Genomic DNA, 27,603 nt, shown 5'->3' with positions numbered 1-27,603 from the left:
TAGTTCAAGTAGGATGGATATAAAACACATGTACACTTAGCTGGAAAATAAGCTTAGGGGTAGATTGGGCTTGAAGGAAATAAGCTGCCATATTTCAGTCCCCTCAAGGACGGGCCGAACCTGTCACTGAAACATGCCCAATATTCCTTATATATGTACCTCCTTCATTAAAAATGTCCGTTGACTATTAAAACAGCAGTTTATATCTATACCTTACATATACTGAAAGTTGTTTACCTTAATTTTTTTTGGCGCTAAGACACAGAGGAAATAGCGAGGGCTTTATGAAATAGAGAGTTCCAACGGAAATAAATATATACAATATACAACAGTATCGAAGGAACTTTATGGTGCTTTCTATTTGGCTAAATTGCACGACTGATTTGGAATACGTGCTTTTATCAAGGGGAAAGCTATTTCAGATATCCTTAATTTAAAATGGAAGAACCCTAAAAGATCGGCACAATATATTACTAGGGATACTAATGATTACCACCTAAAGTTGAAAAATGCACGTGCATTGGAAAAGACAATTTTTGTAGGCATTGCCTGGTCACGGGTTTGAATCCATTTTGACTATAATGATCACGTTTTGCAGGTTGCGGTTCACGCCATTTAAGTCGCCGGTTTTCGAGAGTATTCGTTGGTATTATTACGTGGTTGTTGTAATGGTAACAACGAAACCAATATGTACAAATAGAGTTACCGAGACAACCGTCCGTCAATTCGAAAAAATATTTATGTATGGAGTGAATGAGTTGCGTACAGATACTTAATTAATGAAGGACGAAGACGTCAGAGATAGTTGAGAGATTAACGCCATTACCAGATAACCACGCTAAAGAAAGGTTTCCGTAAGAAAGTTATGATTAACACTCAGATAATCAATGGACTGAATTTCGCACCTCTTTTCTGCCTGATAGGTCGAAATTCCGGTCAAACCTTCGCAGAAAGCGCAATTTTAACGGGGACATGCATCTATGCGCGGTTGGAACAAATCGATTTACTGAGACAAACTCATTCAAGTTCGAAAAATATTTATGTTTGGAATGAATTGTTTGCAGACTTACTGACAGAAAAAGACGTCAGCCTTAGATTTCTGAATTTGAATACAAGAACAATGTTGTTTAGCTAACAAGACTATGAATGATATTGAAAAACAAGCTGAAGAAATAACAATGAATTAAAAATTTTTCCAAACTCTGAAACTCACCCTCCCAAATGATTAGTCCTTAATTAGTGCGGTTATCCATTAACGAGTTATTTGCTTAATTATGTGTTAATTTCATAGCACACGTCGTTATATTTCTTTAAATTTTTGCATGCAAGCAAACCATTTTAACCACACTAAATATACTTGCCTAATATCGAGTTTTCCACTTACATAATTACATCTCTAAGAATTTAGGGTCCGTTTGCAGCAAATCAAACGTATACAAAGGCTTGAAAATATCTTCCCATAACTTTAAAGCCACTTCTTCATTCAGCATTTGGGAATCAACTGTCTCCTGAAATTTTTTAAACCCGGGAGGATTTTTCTGCTTTAGATCTGCCAATGTCATCTTTTTCTGGACTTGGCAGTTTCCCTGATGCACTTTTTCGGTTAGCACCTGTCCCACATCACTCATCTTGTGTTCTTGTTCTTCACCGTAGGATGAAAACCTCACTCTCTTTCTGACCATGGTGAAGCTCTGTCGGCGTAAATAGCTTGACGGTTGGTTGGATTTCAATTTTTCTCCCGTGCTCGGCTGCTTGGTACGGTCATTTGATTTGGTAATCTTTTTGAGAAAAAAAGACATCATTTAGCCCGATGTTGTTTTCTGCTTGGAGTCGAAAAGGCCAGAATTTGTGGAAACCAAATGCAATAAATCGTGTTGCTTGAACTATTTATAATGCTTGCGCACGTGATCTGACGCGAATAGCATCACGTGACTCTTAGGTGAGATGCATGGTCAACTTCAATCTTACCTCTCGAGTGAAGAAGCGAGAGGACCCTGAGAACGAGGTTGATGCACGGCCGATGAAGGCTGGTTGGTAGCCTGCCATTTTTACCTCCGTAAGTGCTGACGAAAAATCGTACAGGTGATGATATGCCATCGAAAATATTTGTTTGACAGCCAATCACTAGGCTGGGTACTATATTAGCCAATTACTTGTTTTGAGTGGAATGGAATGAGTATAATTTACCAGTAACGGGTTCATACGTACGAATCGATTTCATTTTCAGTTCCTGCGCACTTCGTAGACAGCCTGAACACGTTTTGGAAGATTATTTCTCAATCTTACGCGTGACGTGACGAAACAAAATGACGTCCACGATATATTAGCCGCTTAGGAGAGAAAATATTTGTTTGAAGTCATGACGTTTAGCGTAGTTTGTACTCTTATCGACACGTCATCACGTCATCACGTGGTCAAAATGATGTGGACTCACGAGGCGAAGCTGAGTGAAAATCGGTTATCCCCAGCTTTACGTGCAATTTCACCCTTCGTATCTCGAACCTCCCGCTAACTCGAAGCAATTTTTATTTTCCTTCGGATCATTTATTGTGGCAACAGGTGACAAATCAGAAAAAAACAGTTTACTGCAGTCCAAAACATTTACGTTGTGTCACGATTTCTGCAGTAATTTAATGTTCCATTTTCACTCGACTTCTCTAGAATTAAATTTGATTAAAAAGTATATTGCACGAATAGAAAAACAGCAAACACCGTCTTCCCTTGTTTTCGGTCCTTTGTTTTCAACTCGCAAGGCCTCCAACATTTTTCGATTTCCCTTGAAGGTTCGAGTTATCAGTCGCTAAAATCCCCGTCCACAATCATCGACTTAAAAAGGCTTCTATTTCCTTCATGATTACACTAGTTTCCGCTAAGCACGTGGTATTCTGCTTTTGATCTCGCTTGACAACAGTTTCAAGATTGGCATGCGCAGAAGGGTTGGCACCAAGTTTGTTTAGACTCCCAAACAAGTCCAAAGGACTTTGGGATGCTGGTAATTTTGACAGTCCTTTTAGAACATCGTACGCAAACTTGCTATAGTGGGCAGTTGAAGAGATGATAAGGGGTCGATGAGGATTTGCAAAGCGATCCGCTACGTCTTTAGCCACTGCTGTGTGAGGATCAAAGATGTAGTTATTTTCTTCATAGGTCGATTTTATCACATCCAGACACCTCTTTTCTGTAGTCCAATCCGCTTTAAATACAGTTGACAAGTGGCTCCAAAGATCACCAGAAATCTGAAAGAAACGAAGAATATCAAAGATCTTAAGAACAAAGGTTTCCATGCAACAAAACCTGTGCTGCAAGCTGCCACCGTTTTGGTGATTGCGAGCAGGAAGAAAATATTTTGGCAACTCAGTTTACATTTGAGTCGTTAATCAGGCGGTTTGTGTTCGGCGGTCAGCGGTCACGTAGCAGGCTCGAACGTTTGAATTGCTAAGCGGAATAAAGGTCCAAAGTTAAAGTGGAAGAAATATGTGCAAACAGATTTATTATAATACTCCGCCGCCCTCTTTTATAAAAAATTGGTGGTCGGATTATTTAGTCTTCAGAATTCCATTTAACTTAAAAGAGCAACAAAAGTTATTGATGTGACTCAAATTTTATCTCTGACGACCATTTCCTGATTTTAGGATCGCAGAGGTTTATTTCATTCAATAAGCTAAAACTTCACATCTTTCTTTTGAAAAGTGTTCCGCCAAGCTCAGTAGCATCTTTCGTGCTCTTCCCAATTTGAATTTTCATCTAACGCATTTATCACTTCCTCGGAAACATCGACCAAATGCAGGGCAGCCATTTTGAAATTTAGCGCTCCTGCTATAATCATCTCGCACGAGGTGAATACAGCAAGATATGAAACGGTGCTTGACCAGTTAGAGCGTGCGCATCCCCAATCATCGGAGCAATTATACTAATATATATTTAACATTTTGATTTGCTCTCATTACAATTCGATGTTTCACGTTCCCTGGCAATAATATATACCTTGACGAGCAACCAAACAGACAATGGAGGGGAGGTGAGGTTGGGGAAGATAGAATGAACTGAAGTAGTTCTGAAAGTAAACTTGGCGTTTTAGTTCGTTTTCAGATCTTTTACGGTAGCTGTTGGCTTCCCAAGATCTTCGCTTTACTTATTCATTCATTCACATAGTATTTTATTTTTATTTCCATTTCCTATTCACAATACTAATTCTGCTAACATGGCAATTTGTGTCAATACATAACTTGCAATACTACATCAAATAACGCTATTCGTTACCTTTTCGAAATTTTGAAACAAATTTTTTTAAAATATAAATATTTGTATCAGTCATCGTGTGGAGTTCAAAAGCGTCAAGGGAAGTTCAATGAAGAGGACATAAGGTCTGTTTTCGTAAAATGTGGCAAAAATTAGTCTCCAGGGTAACGAGAAGTGACGTCATACGTACAATGCGGCTGATCATGTTTACACCGAATTACAGTAACGCCATAGAAAAGAAACGCCTTCTTTTTCCTTTTATTTCTTTCAATTTTATAATCGCTGAAAATCTTGAATCAACATATGATACTCTCTAGAGGTTAAAAATAATTTTTCGGCGAAAATTCTGAGTAAACTGTTCGGCTGCTGAACAAAACGTCACATTACCTTAACGTCTATTCAAAGCAATATTTTCCTCCTTGAAAACTGCTTCGCAACGGTTTGAAAATATCCTCCCACAGCTGTAAGGCAACCTCTTCCTCTAAGTCCTGCGATCCAAGGGCAATCTCGAATTCTTTAAACCCTGAAGGACGTCTCTTTCTTAATTCCATCAGTGTTTCCTTCCTCTCAGCTGGAGGGTTTTTGTCCACGGGCGTCATCAAACCGCGTTCTGACTTCTCTTTGAGTTGAAGACTACCTTCATCTGAGCCACCTGTTCCAGCACTAATTGATTTTCCTTCAGCTTTGACAATGATGACATTTTCGCTTAGGTCGTAGCAAGGAAGTCGCCTGCCAAGACCACGGGTGAATTCTGTCGAAATGGTCACTTCGTTTGGGCGAGGAATAATCAACATGTCTCTCCTCCAGTTCTTACGATCGCTTGATTTGAACAATTTTGGCAGAAATTTGGACATCTTAAAGTAGCTGCTGTTTCTGATCTAGCGATGGCAAAGACTCAAGTGTACGTGTAATAGAAAAACAAGCTTTTATAAAGCAAAACGAGCATGTGTAGATGCACGTGCCAGCGATGGTTACAAAACTCATAAAGATGGTTACGAATCGACATTGAAGACGCTTTTTAGCACATGCACACCGGGGAAAACGCTTTTAAAGACCAATGTGACACGTGCTGAAAAGCCTGCAAGTAAAGTGCATCGATTACATAACTATCTAGTACAAAATATTAACAAACTGAGAGAAAAGGAAAGGCGTTATATAAGGATTTCCAGCCCTGAGAAAAGCCGTGACAACACACGTTTTAAAATACGATATTTTTTCATGTGTGTTTGATATCGCCAATCAGCTGCTGACACGTCACTCGCCTTCCGTGCCACTCGGTCTGGTTAATGAATGAATGGCAAAACCTTCACCATTCTTATCCATCGTTGTATGTCGAAATTTTCTCCGATTATGGCTGCTAAAACACTGAAAAATCCGTATCGCTTACAGACAGTGACATTCACACTTCCCTTGAAGGCAAAGAAGACCGAAATATGAAAGAAAAACCGAAAGTTATGTAATTGGTGGCTTTGGTGATGGCATTTCTCGCAGCTGAGAAAGAAAATCGACAAACGGAAGATTTGCCACAAGTCGATTTTTGTCGTGTACCTTAAGGAATTCTTTTGTCGGTAAGGAAAAAATGAATAAATGGAAATTTTGTTTATTGAAAATTACTCCCATATGTTGTTGTTTTTATAGCGATTCAACGCCTTTTTTCATCTTGAGCCTTAACGCTAACGCTCTCCACTGTTTTTATTCGGAGACTGTCGATCCTTTTACCGATTTTTCTTGTCAGCTAAGGGCTATTATTGTGTTTAGATAATAAACAAAAGAATACATGCTTTCTTTTAGATGAAGAGTTTCTCTTCTCGTGTCAACTCGACATCTCACTCTTTCGCTACACTCACATACATACATATATACATAACTTTATTTAGCAAAGCAGGTCAGGAATACGCAAGATACAAGCTGATGTGGACCCACTATAATTATAAATTAATGTAAAATCAAATTACTCAATATAAATAAGTATCTATTTATTAAATATATATATACATATCACATAAACAATCAATACCAATAATAATAATCAGAGATTTTGTTGTAAATTTAAGAGCTTCCTTTCTCAAACTTAACATTCTTAATATCACGTTTTGACAATTTCAGTCAATTTTTTAAAAGCTCGATCGCTGCACTCACTCGTGAGCTATCATGTTAAAAAAACTCGAAGAGAAATTCCATATCTACGCGCGCCTATGTATTATTCTCTATTTATTGGGTTTTGTCCGAGACACGGCATCAGGCTGTGACCTTAAGCAAGCTGCTACAGATGTTGCATAAAACAGACATGATCCACGCGAAAGTCAAACTTATATGGATAGCCGCGCGGACTAGGGCTAGGAGGGGGATTGGTTTCTACATTGCATAAACCCCTCCCAAACCTTTGATTGGAAATGTCCATAATGAATCTCCCCGGAAATACTAAAAAAAAGTGATCGTTATGATGAATTTACTCTAGTCACATACCTGAAAATGCTTATTTTCATCCAAAGATCTCATCAACCCAGACACTTCTCGTCCAGTTACATGATAAAGCAATCTTTCCAAGTTGGACGACTTGAGAATATCGATGGATGGAGAGAGGGTCTGTTGAATCCTTCGTTTACTCATGTCGTAAGAACCAGAGTGAAAGAAGTCTGTAAGAATGTTATTTTCGTTGGAAGCGCAGATCAGATTATTGAGAGGTATTCCCATTTCCTGCACACAATAAAGAGAAACATTTATGCCTTGAATTCTAAGAGACTTTCCTCTTTCTAATCTCACAAAACAATTCAAATCATCATTTTCATTTTCCTATTCAATGACAAAGATAATTGTTGTGTGGTTTCTGAAGTGTGCTTCTTATTTACTAACCTTTGCATAGTAGGCAGCCAGAATATTGCCAAAGTTTCCTGTTGGTACACACAAATCGGCCTCCTCGCCCATGGAGATAACTCCAGATTGAACAAGATCCAAATACGCCGAGGCATGATAAACAACTTGTGGTAATAATCTTCCCCAGTTTATAGAGTTCGCCGCACTCAGCTGTACACCATACGACTCTGTTAGTTTCTTGCTAAACGACATATTGTTAAAGATCGTCTTAATTGCAGTTTGGCAGAAGTCGAAGTCGCTTTTCACTCCGATCACGCGCATATTTTGACCATCAGATGAAACCATCAGCGCCTTTTGGATCGAACTGACACCTTCCTCTGGGTAGAGAATAAGGACATCAGTATCAAAGTTCTCTTTAAAACCCTCCAGCACTGCGCTACCCGTGTCTCCTGATGTGGCAACGAGAATGAGACGTTTAAGATCCTCATCAGAGGAACACGTTCGAGAGATAGCTTCGCTAAAAAACTGCGGTGTCAACTGCAAAGCCATGTCCTTAAAAGAGGCGGTAGGTCCATGGAATAGTTCTTGTAGATAGAACTGCTCGTTAAGTTTGACAACTGGGGCAACTCCTTTGTGTTGGAAATTACTGGAGTAAGCCTTTTTAATCATTTGGCGCAAACTTGACGGATGAAGTTCGCTTGGTGAAATCCATGTTTCTAGAATTCGCAAAGCTCTGTCTTGGTAGCTACAGTTTACAAGCCTTTCCCATTGACCTATAAAGCAGAAACAAATCGAGAAATAATTGACTTTTCGTCTTGATACGATTGATCGTCGACATAATAATGGGATAGTGTTTACTTTCTCTCTTAGTATTGTTATAAGTATTAAGCATTTTTCGATTGACTGTCGATCAAACGATCGAATTCCTTGAAGCGCGGGAAAACGTGGGTGACCAAGTTGGGACTGACTTTTCAGTTTTGAATCTGATTGGTTGTAAGGATAGCGCGAGTTTTGTTGACAAATCAAACGGCGATGTAAAACAAAATTAAGGAATGCTGCCTAACTTTCAATTAAAAATTACTGAATGATCTCACCTTCAGTAAAGTGTGGTATCTTTTTCTTGGGTACGTATAGTCCTCCGTCGGGCGCCAGTCCTTCTAACACCACTTGTAAAAATCCTGGACTGTCACCAGTGTCAGAGTGTTCCTGTCTTGTGCTTGTAAATCCCTGATCGATGCTTAACTCTGCCAAACTTTTCCGAACTTTGCTGGCAATTTCTTCGATGGAGTCTCCATTGGCACAGATGACACGAACATCATAGCTAGATTCGTAAAACTGTTTACGATACTGAAGAATTTCATTCATACTAATACCTAAAAAGGCAAAGATTGGACATCATAAAACACAAATATTTGAGAACAGTTTTTATTTATTGCCTGCAAGGGGGGGAGGGAAGTTAGTTGGGATCACATAGCTTTCATGGGGAATGAAGGGGAATCAGTCGTCGCTAACAGAGTATAATGGAAGGACCATGAGAGAGGAAGGGGGGAGGGAGGGTGTGTAATAATATGACAGAGCCCTTTCTTCTGGGGCATCAGGTAAATTTTGTTGTGACAAAATCAAAATCCTCCAAACCTCCCTTTCCCCCCCCCCCCCTGCCCTTCCCCTCTCCTCTGGCAGCAAATAATGACCAGTCCCAAAACTTTATATCTGATTTCTTTTCTAAAATCTTTACATAACAGTTATTTAAAAGAACTTGCCACTATTGACCTGATAAACATTACAGTCAACCCACCCACCCTGTGATCAAAGCATCAATTCTCTACACTGTCTACCACAAATCCATTATAACTTTCACTCTGAGAATTTAACACTAAATTACACACTACCCCCGAATTGAATTCATCTGTTACCTTCATTCTGTCCAACAATCCTGTTTACTTTCATAGCAGCCAGACGATTCAATATCTCTTCATCTGCCACATCTAAGTACACAACAGTCCCAAGTGATCTGGTGTGATCCATGGCTGTTGCATGCATTGGATTGGACCCACTCAAAGACACAACAGCATTGTTGGGAAAGAACTGCAGCAATGCTTGCCCCTCTGCTTCAACAAAACCATCAGAGCCCACTTGAGACAACTAGATGTCAAAAAAGTTTAAAATTCAATTTACACCCAAGAACAAGCATACTTTTCGAGAAAATGACGATTTGTTTTATGCTTTTATACTTGTGAATACCAACAACAAAACATGGCCCTACAGTGCTCCAAGTTCAAATGTTATTTAATTTATTTCTATAGTGGATATTCTTCACAGCTGCAAGATATAATTTACCTTTTCTGCAACTGTCATTCCCCACACCTTCTCCAAGACATCATCATCAATATCAAGAACTTCCCTCTGCAAATGTCTCCCAAGGATTCTTCCAACAGAAGTTTTTCCTGCACCAGGACTTCCCATAAGAATAATATTGTCACCCTTGTGAAGTAACAGTGAAAATTGAAAATGGTTGTTTATTAGAAGTATCAAGTCAGTCTAACATATCCTGAGGGCAGTTAGGAGGTAAGTATAAGGTGACAGGAAATTATTACGTGAGGCATGACACTGAGAAAGGACAGGCTTCACTTTTGCTAAGTGCCAAGATGCTGGTGTTGAGTTGTATGCAGTATTAATTTGTATTGGGTAAGCTGGATTATACAAACAATTTTTTTGGTACTCGAGATCTATTGGAGGACTGATGCACAGATGACATCATCATGTTGCAGTGCATTTGTTCAAGAACAGATCACAACAGATGTCAAAATGTTGTAACACTCAGTGACACACTCTTTTGTATGCCACTTTTTTGTTCTTACCACATTTTGACATCATTTGGGATCTGCTATTGAACTGGTGTACCACAACATGGAATCTATATGTTGATTATCCCATAGAAGAGTTCTGGTGAAGTCTGATAAGCCCAGTACAATAGTTTTTTACTGCTAAAGCAACATCCTTGATACAACGGATCATGTGTACTATAGGTGGACTCGGTCGACATATCGGCCGACAGTCGACTATCGACCGATAGTCGGTCGATAGTCGACTGATAGTCGACCGATAGTCGACCGATATATCGACCGACTGACGGCCGATGCATCGGCCGATATGTAGCGATTAACTGCCAGTGAAGTATCGGTCAAGTATCGGCCAAGTATCGGCCAAGTATCGGCCAAGTATCGGTCAAGTATCGGTCAAGCATCGGTCAAGTATCGGTCAAGTATCGGTCAAGCATCGGTCGACTATCGACCGATAGTCGGTTGACTGTCGAGCGACAGTCGGTCGACAAGTACCTTGACAGTCGACCGATATATCGGCCGATGTATCGGCCCACATGTCGACCGAGGCAACCTACAGTACACATGATCCGATACAACAACAACCAAAACATCCAAACTAATTACTATTCTACTTTATCTTATATCCAGACGTTTAGTTTTTCTGGATGAAAAAACCTTAGTCAAGATACAGTAGAATACTACTTCATCCATCCATCCCCCCCGGCCTCACTAATTAAGAAAACACCAGCCTCCCAGCCCTACTCCCCCTGCCCGCTGCCCCCCTGCCTCCCCCCTCCGTTAAACAGGAAAAAAAACATAAACAAAGAGCGAGTCATGGACAAAGTATTGAGCGATTTTTTTTACCTTTGTCCTTCCGTCTTGCAGGGATCTTTTCTGTAAATTTACAAGATATTTCCATCTATTCCTTTCGAAGCACCACATTGAGTGATTTTCTCGATTCCGACTCGTAAAAAAACCATTTGAAGAAACAGCGCGAACAAGGAATCTATGCAAACCCATTCGTCGAAGACATAAATCGTTCGCTCGGCAGTTCATTCTGTGGAACATTTTGCTGATGGGGAATAAAATCTTAGAGTTAAATCTTGCTATAACGCATCGAAAAAGTGAAAAGCAAGTCACTCAAGAGTCACGCGAATGTAACAGCTCACATCGTGTGGCCACGTGGAGAGGTTATTTTGTCTGGAATTCAGGGGGTATATTTCATGTAAATTACATAGACTACAGCTTGGTTTCGTGCCGCTGGTTGTTAACGGTCGCAATGATTTGCACATGGCTTCGAACCTTCGATCAGGTTATGATGTTTATGATGCTCTTATCCTGGGTGCTAAAGCTGATGTTCGCGAAATCTTTGTCTCATCGGGATCAAGAAAAGTAGAATGCCGTCATCTAAGAAAGACTTGAGGCAAGCCTAATAATTTCATAATGATAGTTAGCTGTTGGATACGATGTTTTTGTTCAGTTGTAGATATATAGAGTTCACCCAGCTCATGGAAGCACAACAATCATTGAGATCGGGGGTAAACCCGCATATCCCAGAATTCTGGTGTAAATTGAGTGCGATATGCATGTAATCCGGCACTCAGTTTGTTGCATCATTTTGGATCACTTCGTTGAGAATTTTTACCACTTAAATAACGAATATGATGATTGTGATTGCTATAGAGGAAATTTATGGCTGTATCATGACTGGTATAGTTTATAGAATGGAGGATCTTTTCTGTACATTTTAATGTTACCTACGGCGTTATTTTTTACTCCTTGAAGCATGCACACAAACAAGGTAGGCCTCAGTGGCCTTGCCTGGGATTTCTTATTCACCCTTTTTTACTGCCCCTTCCCCCCCTACTTCCACTTCCTCCCCCCTCCTTTTCCTCCTTCCCCCTCCTTCTCTATCCTTCTCCTTCCCTCTCTCTCCTTCCCCTTGTTCCCTCTCCTTTCCCTCCCTGCCCCCTTGCCCCTCCTTTCCTGTCCTTCCCTGTCCTTTGTAATTCCCTGTCCTTCTTCATATTTCCCTGTCCTTCCCCCTCATTTCCATCCTTTCCCCTCCATCCCCTTCCTTCCATGTCCTTCCCCTCATTTCCTCTCCTTTCCTTCCCTGCTCCCTTCCCCCAACTCTGTTCTTTCTCCTTCTTTCCCTTCTTCCCCTCCTTCCAACTACTCCCTAACCCCCTTCTTCCTTCCCTCTCTCTTTCTTGTCATCTCCCTCCTTCCCCTTTTTCCCACTCTTTCCCCTCCCTGCCCCCTTTGCCCTCATTTTCTGTCCTTCCCCCTCCTTCCCCTTCCTTTCCCCTCCTTTCCCTCCTTCCCCCTCCTTCTTGGTCCTTCCCCCTTCTCCCTCCTTCCGACACCTTACAACCCCCCCTTCTTCCTTCTCTTATCTTCCTTGTCATCTCCCTCCTTCCTCCTGTCCCTTCCTACCCCTGATTCATTGGCAGGAATTGGTTGAATTTTTGTACTGAGTTGTCCAACCATATTCAAGTTTAGTGATGTTATTCAACAGAACCAAGCTTGGCTTGTAGTTGGTGAACTGTAGCTTACTGGCCCGATCTATTTCAGCTGATTTTCTCTATACTTTGGAAAAGGCTTTAATAATCCCTATCATTTCCCACCTGTAGATCTCAGTGTCCTGTTGGCTTTGAAGCTGTAAATCTAGATGACACCAACAACTGTCCATTGCTGGAAGATGTTGTAACTGATCGTGATAACTCTTCCCTTTGGCTAATGAAAGTACCTTATGATGTAAGTATTCTCCATTCACTCTGATGAAGGGCTAACACTTGTGACATCAGCTTTGAAACTTTTAACAGTGGCCAATTTAGTTGTTAAAACTAAATTACCTGTTAAACTCTCCTACCTACACAGCACCACAGTTTCTCAGAAACTTACCTCCTTTAATTCAAGTATCCAACTTAGTTTTCTTTCCCAAAATATGCTCCAATTGAGTGTCGATCAACCAGAACCAAAGTAATCACTACGGCCAGTCAGAACAAAAGAATATATCACAAGGAGCCAATAAGAACTGAGGATGAAAACAGGCCAGTTGCCTTTAGCACAGGAAAACACACTTAACCAATGCAAGTTGCACTTGGTTTAAGAGTATAATTTGATTGGTTGAGGAAGTAGGACAAGTTATCTGGACCAGTCACAAAGTGAAATCAAGCAAAACTTAAGAAACTCCAGATTATTTGATCTAAGACTGTTGTAATAATGACTGTGAATATATAATATCATACATGTGAACTGTGGATTAATGAATGGAGAGGAGAGTGATCTTTGCAATAATGAACACTATTTAATCTTCAAATCTTAACCTGCAGTTCTCATATATGAAATTCATATTTTCTTCGTCATCACAGGTAACTTAATGACCCAACCTTATTCATTATTTCAAACTAACAAAATGACCAGTTGGCATATTAGCTCAGTTGGTAAGGCATTGCACCAGTTTCACAGAGGTCATGGGTTTAACTCTTGCATAGCCCTGAATTCTTTTCCAGACCTTATTTTTACTGCTGCTTCAGAGGTGTTCATTACTGCTAAGATTGCTCTCATGTTCACGTTCTAATTAAATAAGCAAATTGGCAAATCAGATAGAGAACAAATCATCAACCAGGCAATGAGAAGTGCTTTAGTGTCCTGACTTACTTTTAATTTCTATTTTTAGTTTAACTTGGAAAGTCTAACGGGCCAGACTGTTATTTTAAATGGATCACAACATTTATCTCTTGATGTCACACAGGTATTTACAAGGTCTTCTTGTTCTACTTGATATTCAGAAAATTAAAAATAACTCAGTCTGTTATTTAAGCATTATGACCCATTAGTTGGTCATGCTAGGTTTTGTTTATTGTGTGCCATGTATGTACTGAGATTTACAGTGTGAAGTACTATCATTTGTGTCTCTGATTGGAAGAGCGATTATTTTCACATTTTTAGCTTTGTACTTCACAGTGTAAATCAGAAAGTGCTTGAACAGTTTTTATTCACTCATCGAGTGGCATTAAAAAACCTCACTTCTTTTGCTGCGCTCACTCATTCTTTTTTTTTTTTGATGCATGGCAACTTGTGAATAAAAATTGTTTGTGTACACTTTCCATGATATAATCTGTGTCCCTCAAGAGTAAGTGGTTTGACCTCAGAGTTGAGATTATTGAAATGTCAGTCATTTGTACAGAAAAAAGCACTTCTTGGGACACCTCTTACCTGGATTATCAGAGTACATGTACATGATCAACTGCTGATGCTATTGTAGTGACTGTCAGAAAAAGAGGCAGCTCTTAATTATGTTCATGGTTGTTCAGTGTAGCAGCTATTATAACATGCTAGTAAATTTGTCTAATCAAATTCAATTTTACGAGCTTGCTTCATATTCCTATTGTGTGCGCTCACGACATCAGCAAACAAATCCCTTGAGAAAAAAATTTTCCATGGGGTTGAAAATGTTCTAAAACAATTGGTTCATACGTCAGCTGTGCGTTCATCGAGATATGAAGCACTTGGGAAGTTTGGAGAGCACTCCAGAAGCTAGAGTTGCTCATGGCTACACCTTGAGCAACTCTTAAGCATCTTTTGTGCTCTCCAAACTTCCTGCGTGCTTCACATCTTGATGGACGCACACTGACATATGAACCAATTGTTAATTGTTCTTTGGGGAACTGTGGGATAATAATTGGTCTGTTGTTTGTCTTAAGATTCTTACTCTCTATTAAGGTAGCAAGCAATTTGTATTTTAGGCGATACTGTACTTTCACTTTTGTAGAGTTGCTTTTCTCAGCATGCACTGCAATGTATTCAAAAGAGGAAGATATTTTTCTTCAAAAATCAACTTTCACCACTGCACATGATGAGATACAGACTTGTTAATCCTTTAATTCCCATGAGTGACCAAACAAGAATTTCTCCTTATATTATCAATACAGTATCAAGCATACAAGTGACAAGAATAAAGAAGAAAGCTCAATAATTATTACATGTAGGAAACTACTAGTTGATCCGATACTAAATTCTCCAAATTGACATCATAAGTATTTTATGGCAGACAGTAAGGAGAACTGCTAATGAGATCTCGGGAGTGAAAGTGCTAATTACTTGGAAACGAGTCTTAAAAGTACAAATAAGTGAGTACTATGTTTTTACATGTGAAATTTGTGTTTACAGTCTGTATATGCATCCACAGGGCAGAGGGAAAAAAAGATATGAAATGCATTCAAGGGCAGGTAGCACTGCTGAGGTAATTATAACTGTGCCACTTTAAAATTTGTTCCTTCAAGTTGGGAGCAATGGTTTTCTGTTGTTTTTTTTTATTATTATTTCAAATGTTTGTTTAATTGTTTTTGTGATTTTTCAGCTGTCTTCTTTTACTGTATTGCTGCCATCTTCCAAACGAAAATCTTTTTGTTCAGGTAACAATGATACTATTTAACCTTTTGCACTCTAATATCAGTTTACATATTCTCCATACTGTTCTGTATGGATTTCTTAAGGTGCTGTTAAGGAGAATTTGTTTAAAAATCAAGCGCTTCTTTTCTTGGTGATCATTTCCTTAATTCTCGTGACCGTAATGTTTGATTTAGGGGTAAGATTGTAACGAGAAATTTGAAGCCAAGCACTCTTAGGCGTGAACAGGTTAAATTATCAGACTCCCAAGACAACAAAAAATATTTCTGTCATACTGCCCAATAATAATGGCTCACTTTGCCCCTTCTCCAGTAAAAAAAAAAGGACTCCATTATACCTAAGAATGACAGTAATGTGTTTAAAAGCCTTTTACGACAGTTTCTATTTAAAGTATGGAAGGTTTATGACCTTTGAAATACCACCTGTTTATGGTTTGCCCTAAATTTAAGTTTGACTTTCAATTGCCCCTCCCCCCCCCCCCCCCCCCTTATAAATTTTTGGCTCCCTCCAAGCTTCTCCTCTCGAAAAAATCCCCAGTTTGGAAGACATGGAAATATTCAATCTCCCCTTGGAACTATTAGAGTGATATCACTTTTTTTTCATTCAATTTGCTGATATTAGGAAACTTTTCTATTTTTAGCTGGTACATTTAGTGGACAGATGAGTGTCATTCAGTCTGTGGTTGTTCCTCCGTCCACAAAACAAGAAGTCCCAGAGTCTTCCAGGCAAAGTTCACCGAGTGAGTAGTTTTGGACTTGATCGCTATTCGGGTACCGTAACTTATTCCTTTCATGCATTACGTTGCTGCTATTTGATCCAAGCTACAATCTTCTTTTTGTTAGTCTATGGTGGTTTTCGCCTCCTAAAACTCCTAAAAGGTCGCCCCAGCTAGATCTGCAATGCTTACCTCTCCTCGAATAAATCCTCCAGCAAATATTCAAAATAATTTGTCTTCAAAGGGTAGAATTTTATCAAGTTTTTAAAGATTCTTCGGCAATGAGATACACTGTAGTTTGTAGCCTCTCGAAATTCCATCTTATTTTCGAAAGCACATGGAATGAAAGCCTTTGAAACTCGTTCGATATACCTCCATGTCATTGGAAAGGTACGTCTTTTGGTGTCTGTAGTAAAAGTGATTGTTCATGTTCACAAAATACGTTTATTTTTCATTTAACAGAGAAAGCGAAGCGAACATCAAGCCTCGTTGAAGACGACATGGTATCAAGTTCATCTGCTAAGAAAAAGAAGAATAAAGAACAAAACCACATTACCGAAGAGAGTTTTCTTGAATCACCAAAACATAAAAAAGATAAACGGAAAACTGACGTAGCAGAAACACCAAATGAAGTTAGTGATAAATATCAGAAGCGCAATTCTCCGAAGAAGATAAAGGAGAAGGAGAGACCTAAAGTTGATCTAACACAGTCAAGATTTGAACCAAAGGCTGAAAGAACAACAATTGGAGAACAGTGTTTAATACAATCGCCAAAGAAGCGTAAAAAGGGAGAGGTTGTCGAAAAACAGGGAAACAGCGAAGATTCACCATTTACGTCAAATGAAAAATCGCCAAGGAAACGTAAAACAGATGTTGTCGAAATTCAAGGAAACAATGAAGAATCACCACTGATGTCAAGTAAGAAAAAAAAGAAACGTAAATCCAGTGATACAGGAAGCCCAGAATCTGCTTTGCTTGAGGAAACTATTCCACGGTCCAAGTCGGATAAAGACAGTTGTTTAGAAGTGAAGAACATGGATTCCATTAAACGCAAAAAGGATAAAAGTGGACATGAATCTGAACCCGAAAAATCGCGGAAGAAAAAGAAACATTCAAAAATGAAAACAGGATGATTTAAGATGACAGCGGTTTGCGAGAAATACTAAAATTAAACTTGTTTCTGTTTGCTTTCAGCAGTTCCTTTTTCTGGGCAAAATTCTTTTGTATCAACTGTGAACAACCATTCCTCTTCAGGTGTTGTTGGAAGGATTATTGGAAAATTAAGGAAAAGTACTGTTCAGTTCTGCCGTTTGATGTTGCCTTAATTAAATATTTTACTTCAATTCGCTTCTTATGCATCTTTTATTTGTTTGTTTTCTGCATCACCAATCTAAATGTTATGAAACTTTCTCTGTCTATGATACTTAAGGAATTCCGGTCACTAAGTTCCAGTTCCCTGAGAAAAAAATTCGAGGTTTTCGTTCTCCAGATGAGTAAAAATTGGCTAATATTGCTGGTGAAAGTCGGGAAACTAGTTGGTTTTGTTTTCCCTCGAGTCTTGGGAAAACAAAACTGACTGTTTCCCTCGATACCATACATTTAGTGAATAATATTAGTCGTCGGCATTTTTCGTACGGACTTCATGCTGTGGCAAAATATGTTTCAGCCGACAGTGGACTATTTTGAACTCTTTACTCCACGAATCTCAGCTGAGATGCTTCACAATACATGCAGAAAGTCGTTGTCTAATTCGACTACTGAAACAAACACTTCAAACCTGGTGGTCTCTGGAACACATTTCATGCAAGAAATACCGTTCACTCCTTCTCTTACAAGGGCGAAATTCCAATTATCGGTTCAGAAAAAAACGAAATTTCTGGTTAATCAGCGCACTCTTTGTGTGTTGAAAAGGAGGCCTTCATAGTCTTCGTAAGGAGGCTTTCCTTTAATTACCTTCAATATGAAAATTTTGACAATAGAAAATCTTAAGAAGAAGGAACGTAATGGGAAATGAGTTGTCTTGATGTGACAGCCTCAAGCAGAGAAGACAGTTTCCTCGCGACTTGAACTATCCTCACTTGTCAGCTGGCAATTTCTGGGAATCTTTTGATTATCGCATGTATTCGTAAAGTTTCCTCTCCTCATCTGCCATCGAGGACTTTACTGGATTGTCTTGCCTTGACCGACCTTTGTATGTAATAAATATTTTTTCTCCAGAAAGGTCCCAAATTGTTCTTTATTTTCAAATAAGTTACTTTACCACCAGCGCACTCTTTTCAGGGGTGTCGCTGCTAACAATCACCGCCATCAATGTGGACAGACTTCTCGCTTTGACCCTAAATTCATGCGTTGAGGGGATTCCAGTCCTTGCTTCCCAGATTCCACCGCTTGAGCTACCGAGCCATATGTTGAAAACGAGGCTTGTAATTATGCCTGGGGCAATATTAAATCAAAACCTAGTCAGCGTTGTTTACTTAATGATCACGAAAGTAACATGTAGCCATTGCCAATGGATAGTAAAAGTAAAGTAATTAAAAAGAGCATGAACGTGACCCAATTTTTTTTTCCCTCTTGAAATGCCCTTCTTCCTTTAAGTATTCACCGTTCTTTCAAACCCTTAAAGACAATTTTATACTCCATCTCTTGATAAATATTTATTGTTAAAATACAAAACAAATCCGAGATATTAAATTCGTTCAAGATTTGCAGCAAACTTATCAAAATTCAGTCAAAGTTAGACCTGATTACTATCAAAGATAACAATTAACTATACGAATACAGATCAGTTTGGCAAACATATGTCAAAAAATGGTCAAAATAAATATCACTTCGTTTGAAAAAAGAGGAAGCGGAAGGAAGCTAAGTTATTAAAAAAAAATGATAACAAGAAACCGCATTTAGACTTAAAGCTCGCAATTTTTAACGCATGGTCTATTGATAAGTTTGGTCACCGTCATGCTGAGTAGAGGAAACATGTAGATCTTCAATTTCTAAATACAGATCTATTAAACAGCGAGATAGACTACGTCTTTCATAGATTAATATCGTTGCTAGTTAATTATTGTTTTAATTAAAATGTCGTTCCCCATGTTTGATTATTTTATCTGAAATGTTTAATTTCCTTAGTAGAGTGTGAGTTTCTTTGCAGCTGTGAGGATCAAATGACAAACACACTTCATAGTTTTGAAGTTTTCTGCATCATAAGGTCAGCAGGCTCTAGGAGGATCACTTCATGCTTGGCCAAGGTTAGCCTTCATGCAAAAGAGGTTCTGAAAACTACCTTAAACGTTCCACTTATCCCTTAGTTTGCAAAAGAGGTGGGTTCCCTATACAGTGAATAATTTAGACCGTAGGAAAAACCTTGACTATGCAGGAGGAGTTGCTAAAGTTCAATACTCGAACAAGGGATGTTGTAAAGAAAGGTGTTCTTGCATTTTGTCTTGTCTCGAGTGCGGGACAAAGAAAAGATTTAGAGTCCCAAAGTAGAATTGCAACTCAGACCTTCGAACTGTAAGCTTTGACGCTCAACAACTGAGTCATGGATACTTTCTGGCGAGCTACAACCATTTGCGAAAATGGAAACTCTTAAGAAACTCTTAACGGTGGCTAGTTTAAGTCATCGACTCAGTTGATAAAACCCAACAATCTATTCCTAAATGTAAGAAATAGGTAAAATGATGTTATGATTCGCAAGGATCTTCTGAAGTGAAATATTACTTTTTCACCTTTTTCCTTTTTCTTTTCAATTACAAGTTATGCAAACTAACTTTTTCTCTTTAATAGAGCTTTCTTGATCATTTTATTATGCTACAGATTGACGAAATATATCTGTGTGGCTGGGAGAGTTGGGTCTCTGAAGAGCTTATTAAAACAAGCCTTGACTGATACTGAGGAATTATTGGATAACCTTCCAATTATATCAAATACAAAAGATGCCGAGTTTAAACATATCCAAAGATATAAACTCGACAGATCAAGTCGTCTCTTGCATAAGAAATCTTGAATTTTACCAAAGAATTTTCCTTGCAACTTTGAATATTCCTTCTGCCATGATTACACTGATAGGGAATTCTCTTGTAATTTTGGCTCTTCTGAAAACGACGTCCCTTCATCCACCTTCAAAAGTTTTCCTTGGATCACTTGCACTTACTGATTTATGTGTTGGCGTCGTTTCACAGCCCTCTTATGTCATGATTCTATTACTTCAGGGTAAAATGTGTCTTTATCTACAAATCATCGCCATCATTAGCATTACTTTGTTTGGAGGGGTATCACTACTTACCGTCACAGCGATCAGCGTGGACAGACTCCTTGCCTTAAAAATGATGTTGAGATACAAGCAAGTGGTAACATCAAGACGCACACGATTCACTGTTGTTATATTTTGGCTTGTGAGTGTTATAATTTCGATTATGCTGGTAGTCAACTCTTTTATCATCCTTCACATTATCTGTACAGTTCTGCTGCTTTGTACGGTAACTTCCACCTTCTGTTACGCAAGAATATATAACATACTTCGTCACCACCAGAATCAAATTCAAGTTATTCACGTTCAAGCTGCTCCCCTCAGCGAAGGGAGCAGCTCCTTGATAGCAAGATCACAATACAAAAAGACGGTGTCCAGTGCAATATGGGTACAGGGGGTATTTCTAGCTTGTTACAGCCCATATTTATTTGCAATTATATTTATCCTAACTGGTACATCAATATCATCGTTTCCTTTCTTTTGGGAACTTGCAGTGTCCCTGGTGCTGTTTAACTCAAGTTTAAATCCATTTATTTTTTGCTGGAAAATTTACGGTGTGAGAAAAGCTGCGAAGGACGTCATAAAATCATGGTGCTGATTTGTTATAAACTCTACTTGTCTTTAACTTCTATGAAGTGGCAAGGTTGGAATTCTATCCCCTTAGAAATGTAATCCCCAAAAAGCGAGAAGACAAATCAAGAGAACACATATTCTTTGGGACGAAATATAATTTTAGAAACAAATCCAGTATCTGTCCAAAAGTTAATACATACCGTTTAAAAATGCTCATGTAAATCGTCTAATTCTTAAATACAAGTTAGTGTTGTAAATGTTTACAAATTAGTTGCTTTTTTTGTGTTTTACTTTGTAACACTGATGTGTAGTTTTTATCTTGTAAGCAAATAAAGATGTTGTGGCAACAATTTAACTTATGATAGACGTTGTAGTAGTCAGGATTGAAACGAAGAAATAATACATATGCGTCCTATGTGCAGAAATTAACGTTTGAGTTAGTCCTGATACACTTTCGTTGATGTTATCAAGAGAGTCTTCGCATGAGTTTTAAAGTTTTGTTCCTTATCATTCGCTTGCTCACCGCTTCTAACAATGTGGTGGGGGGAAGGTACCGTTTTGTCCCATGAATGTCAATTTTAGATAAATCTCTTTGTTAATACCTCTGTATTGGTTATTCCGCCATAGATTATTCTTTAATAAATGGCGATGAAAAAGTATAATTGAAAAAAATCGCAGATGCACAAGGAGTGAAAGATCATAGCGATGACAAATGGAAATTTAGGTAAATACAAGTTGAATTATTTGAGAAAAGGCGATCGATCTGAAATCGAAAAATTGACTGTTTTAGCAGAAATATGTATATGCATATTGGCTGAGGCATTTAGATCGAGTACTGACTTCACCGTTACCCTTAAGTATACTTTGTTTTACACTCAAGCCTCAGCTCTTCTGAAAAGATAATTACTTATTGAAATTCGATTCTTTCTCAGTGCACCATTAGTCTTCCTTCCATTTTAGACAACTATTTATTTAAGTCGACACATTAATTGAACTTTGGAGAGCTCTACTTTTTTCCGCTGAAATTGAACTTGTAACTAAGCAGTTTTTTTCTTCAAATAATTAGATTTCAAGGAAACAAGAGGTAGAAAGTTATCGTATTTTGATACTTTTGCTGAAGGATTTTCAAAGCTTGATTTGAATTTTCATTTATTTAGGTTTCCATCCTACAAAGACGTTCATTTTTCCTTTTTTTTCTTGATGATGAATAAATTAAATTGGCTATTACTGATTTCTGACATGATGAAAAATTAATGAGGTCACTCAGGCGAAATTACTTTAACTTGCAGTCTACGATTATTTGCTGGATGCGCTTACCTCTTTCATAAAATCCCTCGAAGACGACTAAGATAAGTCAGTAGAAAAGACTTTTGGAAAAGTCTGACCGAGTTTAGAAACAGATTTTTGACTTCGAAAGTTTTTGAAAAGGCTCCGTTATGAGGCTTCCGAGGCCCTTTGTCATTTTAAAACGTTATTGGGCTAGCCAATCTTACTTTACTCTGCATTAAGAACATTCGACAATTCCCATTTCGTTTGTTTATTTTGCCGAATTAAAGCTGTGTTTTTAACCCCCAGGCTCAAATAGATTTGAAGTCTATTTGAGCCGACAACGGAAGAAAATATATATGGAAGTAAACCCTGATGAACATCTAAATCAGTTATGAAAAGCCTAGTTCACAGGATGAATTAATAAGGTGTTGTATTTCATCTTGATAAATTGATATTGGTTGATATCCAAAAGACATGCCAAACTTTACGAAGGTTTGTAACGGCACGAAAATTGAAGATGCTTTGTGTTGGACAGCCGATCTTGATCATCGGGGAATATTATCTTTAGTAACAAATATCCCTTTTTCAATTGTTGCATTTTTGGGGAATGCTTTTATCATTGCGGCTCTAAGAAAGGTTTCTTGCTGTCATCCACCATCGAAAGTTCTCCTCGGTGGCCTTGCGTGCTCAGACTTGTGTATTGGCCTCATTACTCAGCCGTTACACGTAACATACAAGCTATGCAAGTGGTTTTCAGAGCACTCAAATCATTGTGTTCATCTTCTTGACGCATCCATATTCACGTCAACGCTATTTGTTGGAGCATCCTTGCTGACAATTACTGAGATAAACGTGGACAGACTTCTTGCGTTGATGATGGGGCCACGATATAGACAGGTTGTAACTTTAAGACGGGTGCAATTCTCCATTGCTTTATCTTGGTTACTAAGTGGTGGTTTAGCGGTGAAAAAAATAATTTTTCCGTTTAATGTCTTATGTGTCACTAGTACTGCAATATTACTATGTCTCATTATCTCAACATGCTGTTACGCAAAAATTTTCAACAGACTTCGTCGCGAAGAAATGCAAGTTCATAGCCATTTTCAACAAGGACAGCAGAAAACTGGGCTGGAAGCCATGCTAAATATAACTCAATACAAAAAGACGGTCTCCAGCGCACAATGCGTACAAATTGCATTTTTGTTCTGTTACCTTCCACATTTAGTTACACTTCTATTGCTAAGTACCCAAGTGATTATGGGAAATGTAGGCCTACATCTTCTCTAGCTTCCGAAATAGGGATATTATTTGTGTACCTCAACTCAAGTCTAAATCCATTTCTTTATTGCTGGAAGAAAAGGGCCGTGAGAAAAGAAGTTAAGAGCATTATAAGACGATGGTGCTATCTCTCGTCGGTCGTATCGTTGCATTAAAAACTTTCTATGATTGGCTAATGTGAATTGATGGTGTTCATCTTGGTAGCACCAACTTGCGAAGGAAATCAGGGAACTGAAATGACTAAAATTGAGGGAGAGTTATGCTATAAAAATTGTTTTGTCGCCGCCGTTAAAGAGTCTATGTGAAAACATGACAGCTAAAGTGTTTCGGCTTTGAAATATGTTCCACACCTTGAAATTTGCCTTCAAAATTGGAATTGAGGCGCAGAATTGTACATGTTGCAAGATATTACTTCTGAATTGAACGTGAACAGGAAAACATTCTTCTCTCTAAAAGGTACTTAAAATACTATTTTGTTCCCCTTTTAAGTCCTACATGAATCGAAATAGAATTTCGAAGAGGCTTTAGCCACGGAGGACGAAAAAACAGTGGGGTGTCAGTGGCAGGGGGTGGAGTGACTGTAGCCCTGAAAATCGAAAATTTGCGGGGCATTTCTGAACAGCATCGCTTCACTTTTGAATTATATGATAAAAAAATAAAAAAAAATAAAAAAATTTCAAGTTAACTTTCAAAGTGAAGGAAACCATAAGGTGTAGGTTTGGCATGATGGGAAAACATCGAGTAACGAAGGAGCAATCTTGAAAAAAGGGGAATGGTTCCAGACAGAAACACTAACAGTCTTTTGTTTTACTTTCACCAATATGCCTGAATAAAGCCAATATTTTTAATCAACAATGGCTAAATCTGTCTATGTCGAGTAAAGAAAACCAACTTAAGGCACAATTATAGCGGAGCTCGCAGCGCGCACGCTCAGCTAAATAGTTACTCCTACAGACAACAGTCGCATTGTTTGGTTGTGTTTATTACAGCTTGTCTAACATGCTTAATCTTACGCAATCTTCTACAAATTGATTTAGAATTGAGTTAGACATGATGTTGCCAATTCCGAAATGAAGAAAAATGCTGCGTTCGAAAACCTGTGATGGCAAGAATAATTACTATTAAGAGTAGAAGGAAACACGCCAGGACAGTCATCTGCACCCAAAAAGCTAGATTAATACATAAGCTACCAAATGACGTGAATGATGAGAATATTCTCACTACAGTAAAGTGGATGCCACTTGATTGTTTTTAGAAATTCCGTCTTTTAAATATTACTCATAAGGCATTTTATAACTTGGACTTAGAAGAAATAAATTCCCTAGTTGTTAAGAGTTCTTATAGTTATAACTTTAGGAAATCTTTAAACATTAATGTAAACAAGCCCAAAACCGAGTTAGGTCGTAGGACCTTCTCACATAGGACTGCAATTGCAAGGATTTCTTTATCTGACAAAATTAGATCTTTCTCAAATCCTATAGCTTTTAAAAATCGACTGAAATTGTCAAAACGTGATGTTAAGAATATTAAATTTGAGAAAGTAAGCTCTTAAATTTACAACAAAAGCTCTGATTATTATTATTGATTGTTTATATGATATGTATATATATATTTAATATATAGATATTTATTTATATTATATTAAGAAATTTGATTTTATATTTATTTATAATTACAGTAGGTCCACATCAGCTTGTAAGTTATATATTCCTGACCTGCTTTACTAAATAAAGTTATGTATGTATGTATCGATGTAGCACTAATGACTTTGTTTCTGCACCACATTATATACAGTAGGTTATCTCCTCTCTGTTCTTCTTGGTGAAAGTGGGGCTGTACTGTAACCTGGTGATGATAGAGTGCATACATTTTCAAGTGGCACAAAGTTGAGATTAGAATATACAACGATAAAGTTACGCAGATGACATGTATCATAAAACGAAAATAATGAAAGACCATTGCGGAAGCCACGTGTGAAAGCCATAAAGTGACGAGAAATATTTGTGTTCGCTTCATAGTCACAACTTGTTTGTAGGCTCAGCCTTAATGTCACGACAAGAAATCTGTCCAGAGTGATGGAGGTGATGATAACCAGTGAATCTCCTGGAAAGAGTGAGCTGGTGGTAAAGTAACTTGTTTGAGGATAAAGACCCATTTGAGACCTTTTTGAAGACAGAATATACATTATGCACAATGGCTGCCTAATGAGACCAACGCGGAGAAGATCATAATTTCAGAATTTTAACCTCAACATTGGCTTACTATTGCATGTAAATAAAATGGGTTCACCTGCAGATCCAACTCTTTCACTTCCGAATGCTATTTTCAAGAAATTTTCGCCTTTAATTACAAGTGAGCCCCAACCAGCGAAAAAAACAGATAAAAGTTTCATGAAAGGTATGTGTTATCCTAATAAAAGCACATTCTGTTAACTAATATGCAAATTTATATTGAACAATGATAAGGAAGAGCTATGAGCAAGATTATGGGTGCTAAAGGGTTACAAAGCTGACGCTTCAAGCATTATCCCTTCGTCCTTCGCTCTGACGAAGGGATAACGCTCGAAACGTCAGCTTTGTAGCTCTTTATGGTGGCCAATTTACGTTATCGACTCAGTTGATAATACTAAATTACTCTGTAATACTCTCCCACCGACACAGCAACGCAGTTTCTTTCGAAACTTACACCCTTTACTAGAGGGTTACCCTTGCAGAAAACAACAGCACTGTTTCACTGTGCCTCTTACAGCTTGCCTCACTTGCTTAATCTTCCAGCAATAGATAAACGGATTTAGGCTCGAGTTAAAAAAGAGAAGAGATGTTGCCAAATCCCAAATGAAAAAAACCGTTGCAGTTCGAAAACCTGAGATCACAAGAATCATTATGATTGTTAACGGCAAGGAACACACTAGGAAAGTCGCTTGCACCCACATAGCACTAATCACTGTCTTTCTGGACCGCATCAAATTCAGTTGGTTAACTCTTTGCCTTCTTTCTTCTCCTTGGTAAGCGGGTGGTTGTACTGTAACCTGGTGATGACGAAGAGCATAACATATTTTCACGTAACAGAAAGTTGAGATTAGAATACACAGTGAAGTAAAAGCAATAACGAAATATAATATGACACCAAAATAGTGGAAGAACATTATTGCGAATGCCATGTTTATGGTCCAGAAAGTAATGAGGAGGGTTCTTGTTCGCCATACAGTTACAACTTGTCTGTACCTCAGCCCTAGGGTAACAGCGAGAAGTCTGTCCACACTGATGGCGGTGATTGTTAGCATTGACACTCCTGAAAAAAGGAAGCCGGTGGTGTTGTAACCTATTAGAAGATAAAGACCAATTGAGTGGCATTCCGGAAACAATATGCGCGCCACATACAATGGCTGTGTAATGACACCGACGCAGAGATCAGTCAAGGCAAGGCATACCAGTAAAACCTTCGATGGCAGATGAAGAGAGGAGACTCTGCGAATGGATGCAATTATGAAAGTATTCCCACAAACGGCCGTGATACAAGTAAGAATATTCCAAATTGCAAGGAATACCTTCTCTTCTGCCTTGAATAACCTTAACTTCAGTGATACTGAGGTTAAGTTTAGCATTGTGGCTTAAGCCAAAGTGTAAACTGCTATCTAAAGTTATAGTTTGTTAAGGTTGTCAATGCTGAGCTTGTATCAGTTGAGTGCGGTGTTCTGAATGTTCCAGATGGGCGCCGCCGGAGTTTGGGCGAGTATTTGACTTGTCCTGATAATTAACAATCAGAAGAGAAAAAGAAGCGAAACATGATAGTTCTCTAAAATGCTTAATAAAGAAAATTGTATAATTTCAAATTTAAAGAGAAACATTCGATGGCCGATTTATATACCTAGTGAACATTAAACGCATTTGGAATTGTGAACGGCCTAATGAAATAGAAAACATAGATCATTTTTATTGAAAATTAAAGCAAAGAATGATTAGATTTGAGGTCCTAAATTTTAAATCTAAGATTTGACGCCATGGTTCACCAAAATATAATAAGTCACTCTCAAAATGCTCGAGCGGTTTTGTCAAGTTGAAAATCATGAGTTACAAACTCAACACTTATGCACCAACATGAAAGCGACCACACTGTAAATTAAACGGGACTGAAGCTATGAGTGAAGAGATCACACCTATTTTCACTTATTCAACCGTTGCTTGTTAGCAAAAAATTTAGGTAAAAAAAAAATTAGGGAAAAATCACAC

General features: G+C 38.3%; 6 protein-coding genes across 7 annotated transcripts; 3 read left to right on the top strand and 3 right to left on the bottom strand.

Moving 5' to 3' along the window:
• Positions 1-1,020: 1,020 nt before the first annotated feature.
• Positions 1,021-2,258, bottom strand: LOC113664369 (uncharacterized). 2 transcript variants are annotated; one of them, XM_027179966.2, is made up of 2 exons: positions 2,053-2,258; positions 1,021-1,778 (listed from the first exon to the last, which is right to left on the bottom strand). In XM_027179966.2, exons 1-2 carry the CDS (start codon positions 2,095-2,097, stop codon positions 1,389-1,391), a joined length of 435 nt encoding a protein of 144 aa, XP_027035767.2. In that variant the 5' UTR covers positions 2,098-2,258; the 3' UTR covers positions 1,021-1,388. The 2 variants fall into 2 exon arrangements, with proteins under 2 accessions (XP_027035767.2, XP_089063043.1); XM_089206917.1 differs by having other exon boundaries at positions 1,244-1,778; positions 1,969-2,243.
• Positions 2,259-2,509: 251 nt separating this feature from the next.
• Positions 2,510-11,079, bottom strand: LOC113664378 (threonine synthase-like 1). The gene is made up of 8 exons (XM_089206916.1): positions 11,045-11,079; positions 10,740-10,947; positions 9,391-9,534; positions 8,967-9,195; positions 8,148-8,426; positions 7,093-7,826; positions 6,706-6,936; positions 2,510-3,236 (listed from the first exon to the last, which is right to left on the bottom strand). The coding sequence occupies exons 2-8, from the start codon at positions 10,941-10,943 to the stop codon at positions 2,820-2,822; spliced, it is 2,238 nt and encodes a 745-aa protein (XP_089063042.1). The 5' UTR covers positions 10,944-10,947; positions 11,045-11,079; the 3' UTR covers positions 2,510-2,819.
• A 193-nt stretch (positions 11,080-11,272) lies between these two features.
• LOC113664371 (uncharacterized) lies at positions 11,273-17,354 on the top strand. The gene is made up of 7 exons (XM_089206005.1): positions 11,273-11,298; positions 12,512-12,635; positions 13,561-13,635; positions 15,073-15,126; positions 15,244-15,298; positions 15,934-16,032; positions 16,471-17,354. Exons 1-7 carry the CDS (start codon positions 11,273-11,275, stop codon positions 17,139-17,141), a joined length of 1,104 nt encoding a protein of 367 aa, XP_089062131.1. The 3' UTR covers positions 17,142-17,354.
• A 1,868-nt stretch (positions 17,355-19,222) lies between these two features.
• Positions 19,223-20,999, top strand: LOC149046129 (melanocyte-stimulating hormone receptor-like). The gene is made up of 2 exons (XM_089206649.1): positions 19,223-19,325; positions 19,822-20,999. The coding sequence occupies exon 2, from the start codon at positions 19,941-19,943 to the stop codon at positions 20,850-20,852; it is 912 nt and encodes a 303-aa protein (XP_089062775.1). The 5' UTR covers positions 19,223-19,325; positions 19,822-19,940; the 3' UTR covers positions 20,853-20,999.
• Positions 21,000-22,429: 1,430 nt separating this feature from the next.
• On the top strand, positions 22,430-24,265 carry LOC149046128 (5-hydroxytryptamine receptor 1D-like). Its single transcript, XM_089206004.1, has 2 exons — positions 22,430-23,037; positions 23,208-24,265. Exons 1-2 carry the CDS (start codon positions 22,571-22,573, stop codon positions 23,527-23,529), a joined length of 789 nt encoding a protein of 262 aa, XP_089062130.1. The 5' UTR covers positions 22,430-22,570; the 3' UTR covers positions 23,530-24,265.
• Positions 24,266-24,337: 72 nt separating this feature from the next.
• Positions 24,338-26,717, bottom strand: LOC149046127 (uncharacterized; the record flags this gene model as incomplete). The annotated part of the gene is made up of 1 exon (XM_089206003.1): positions 24,338-26,717. A coding segment is annotated over one exon (642 nt), but the record flags the coding sequence as incomplete, so codon positions are not given.
• Positions 26,718-27,603: the final 886 nt, after the last annotated feature.

Source organism: Pocillopora damicornis, chromosome 5, assembly GCF_964200805.1.
Source record: "Pocillopora damicornis chromosome 5, jaPocDami1.2, whole genome shotgun sequence".
Lineage (NCBI taxonomy): Eukaryota > Metazoa > Cnidaria > Anthozoa > Scleractinia > Pocilloporidae > Pocillopora > Pocillopora damicornis.
The sequence above is the reverse complement of the archived record's forward strand: the minus strand, read 5'-3'. Positions and strand labels throughout refer to the sequence as shown.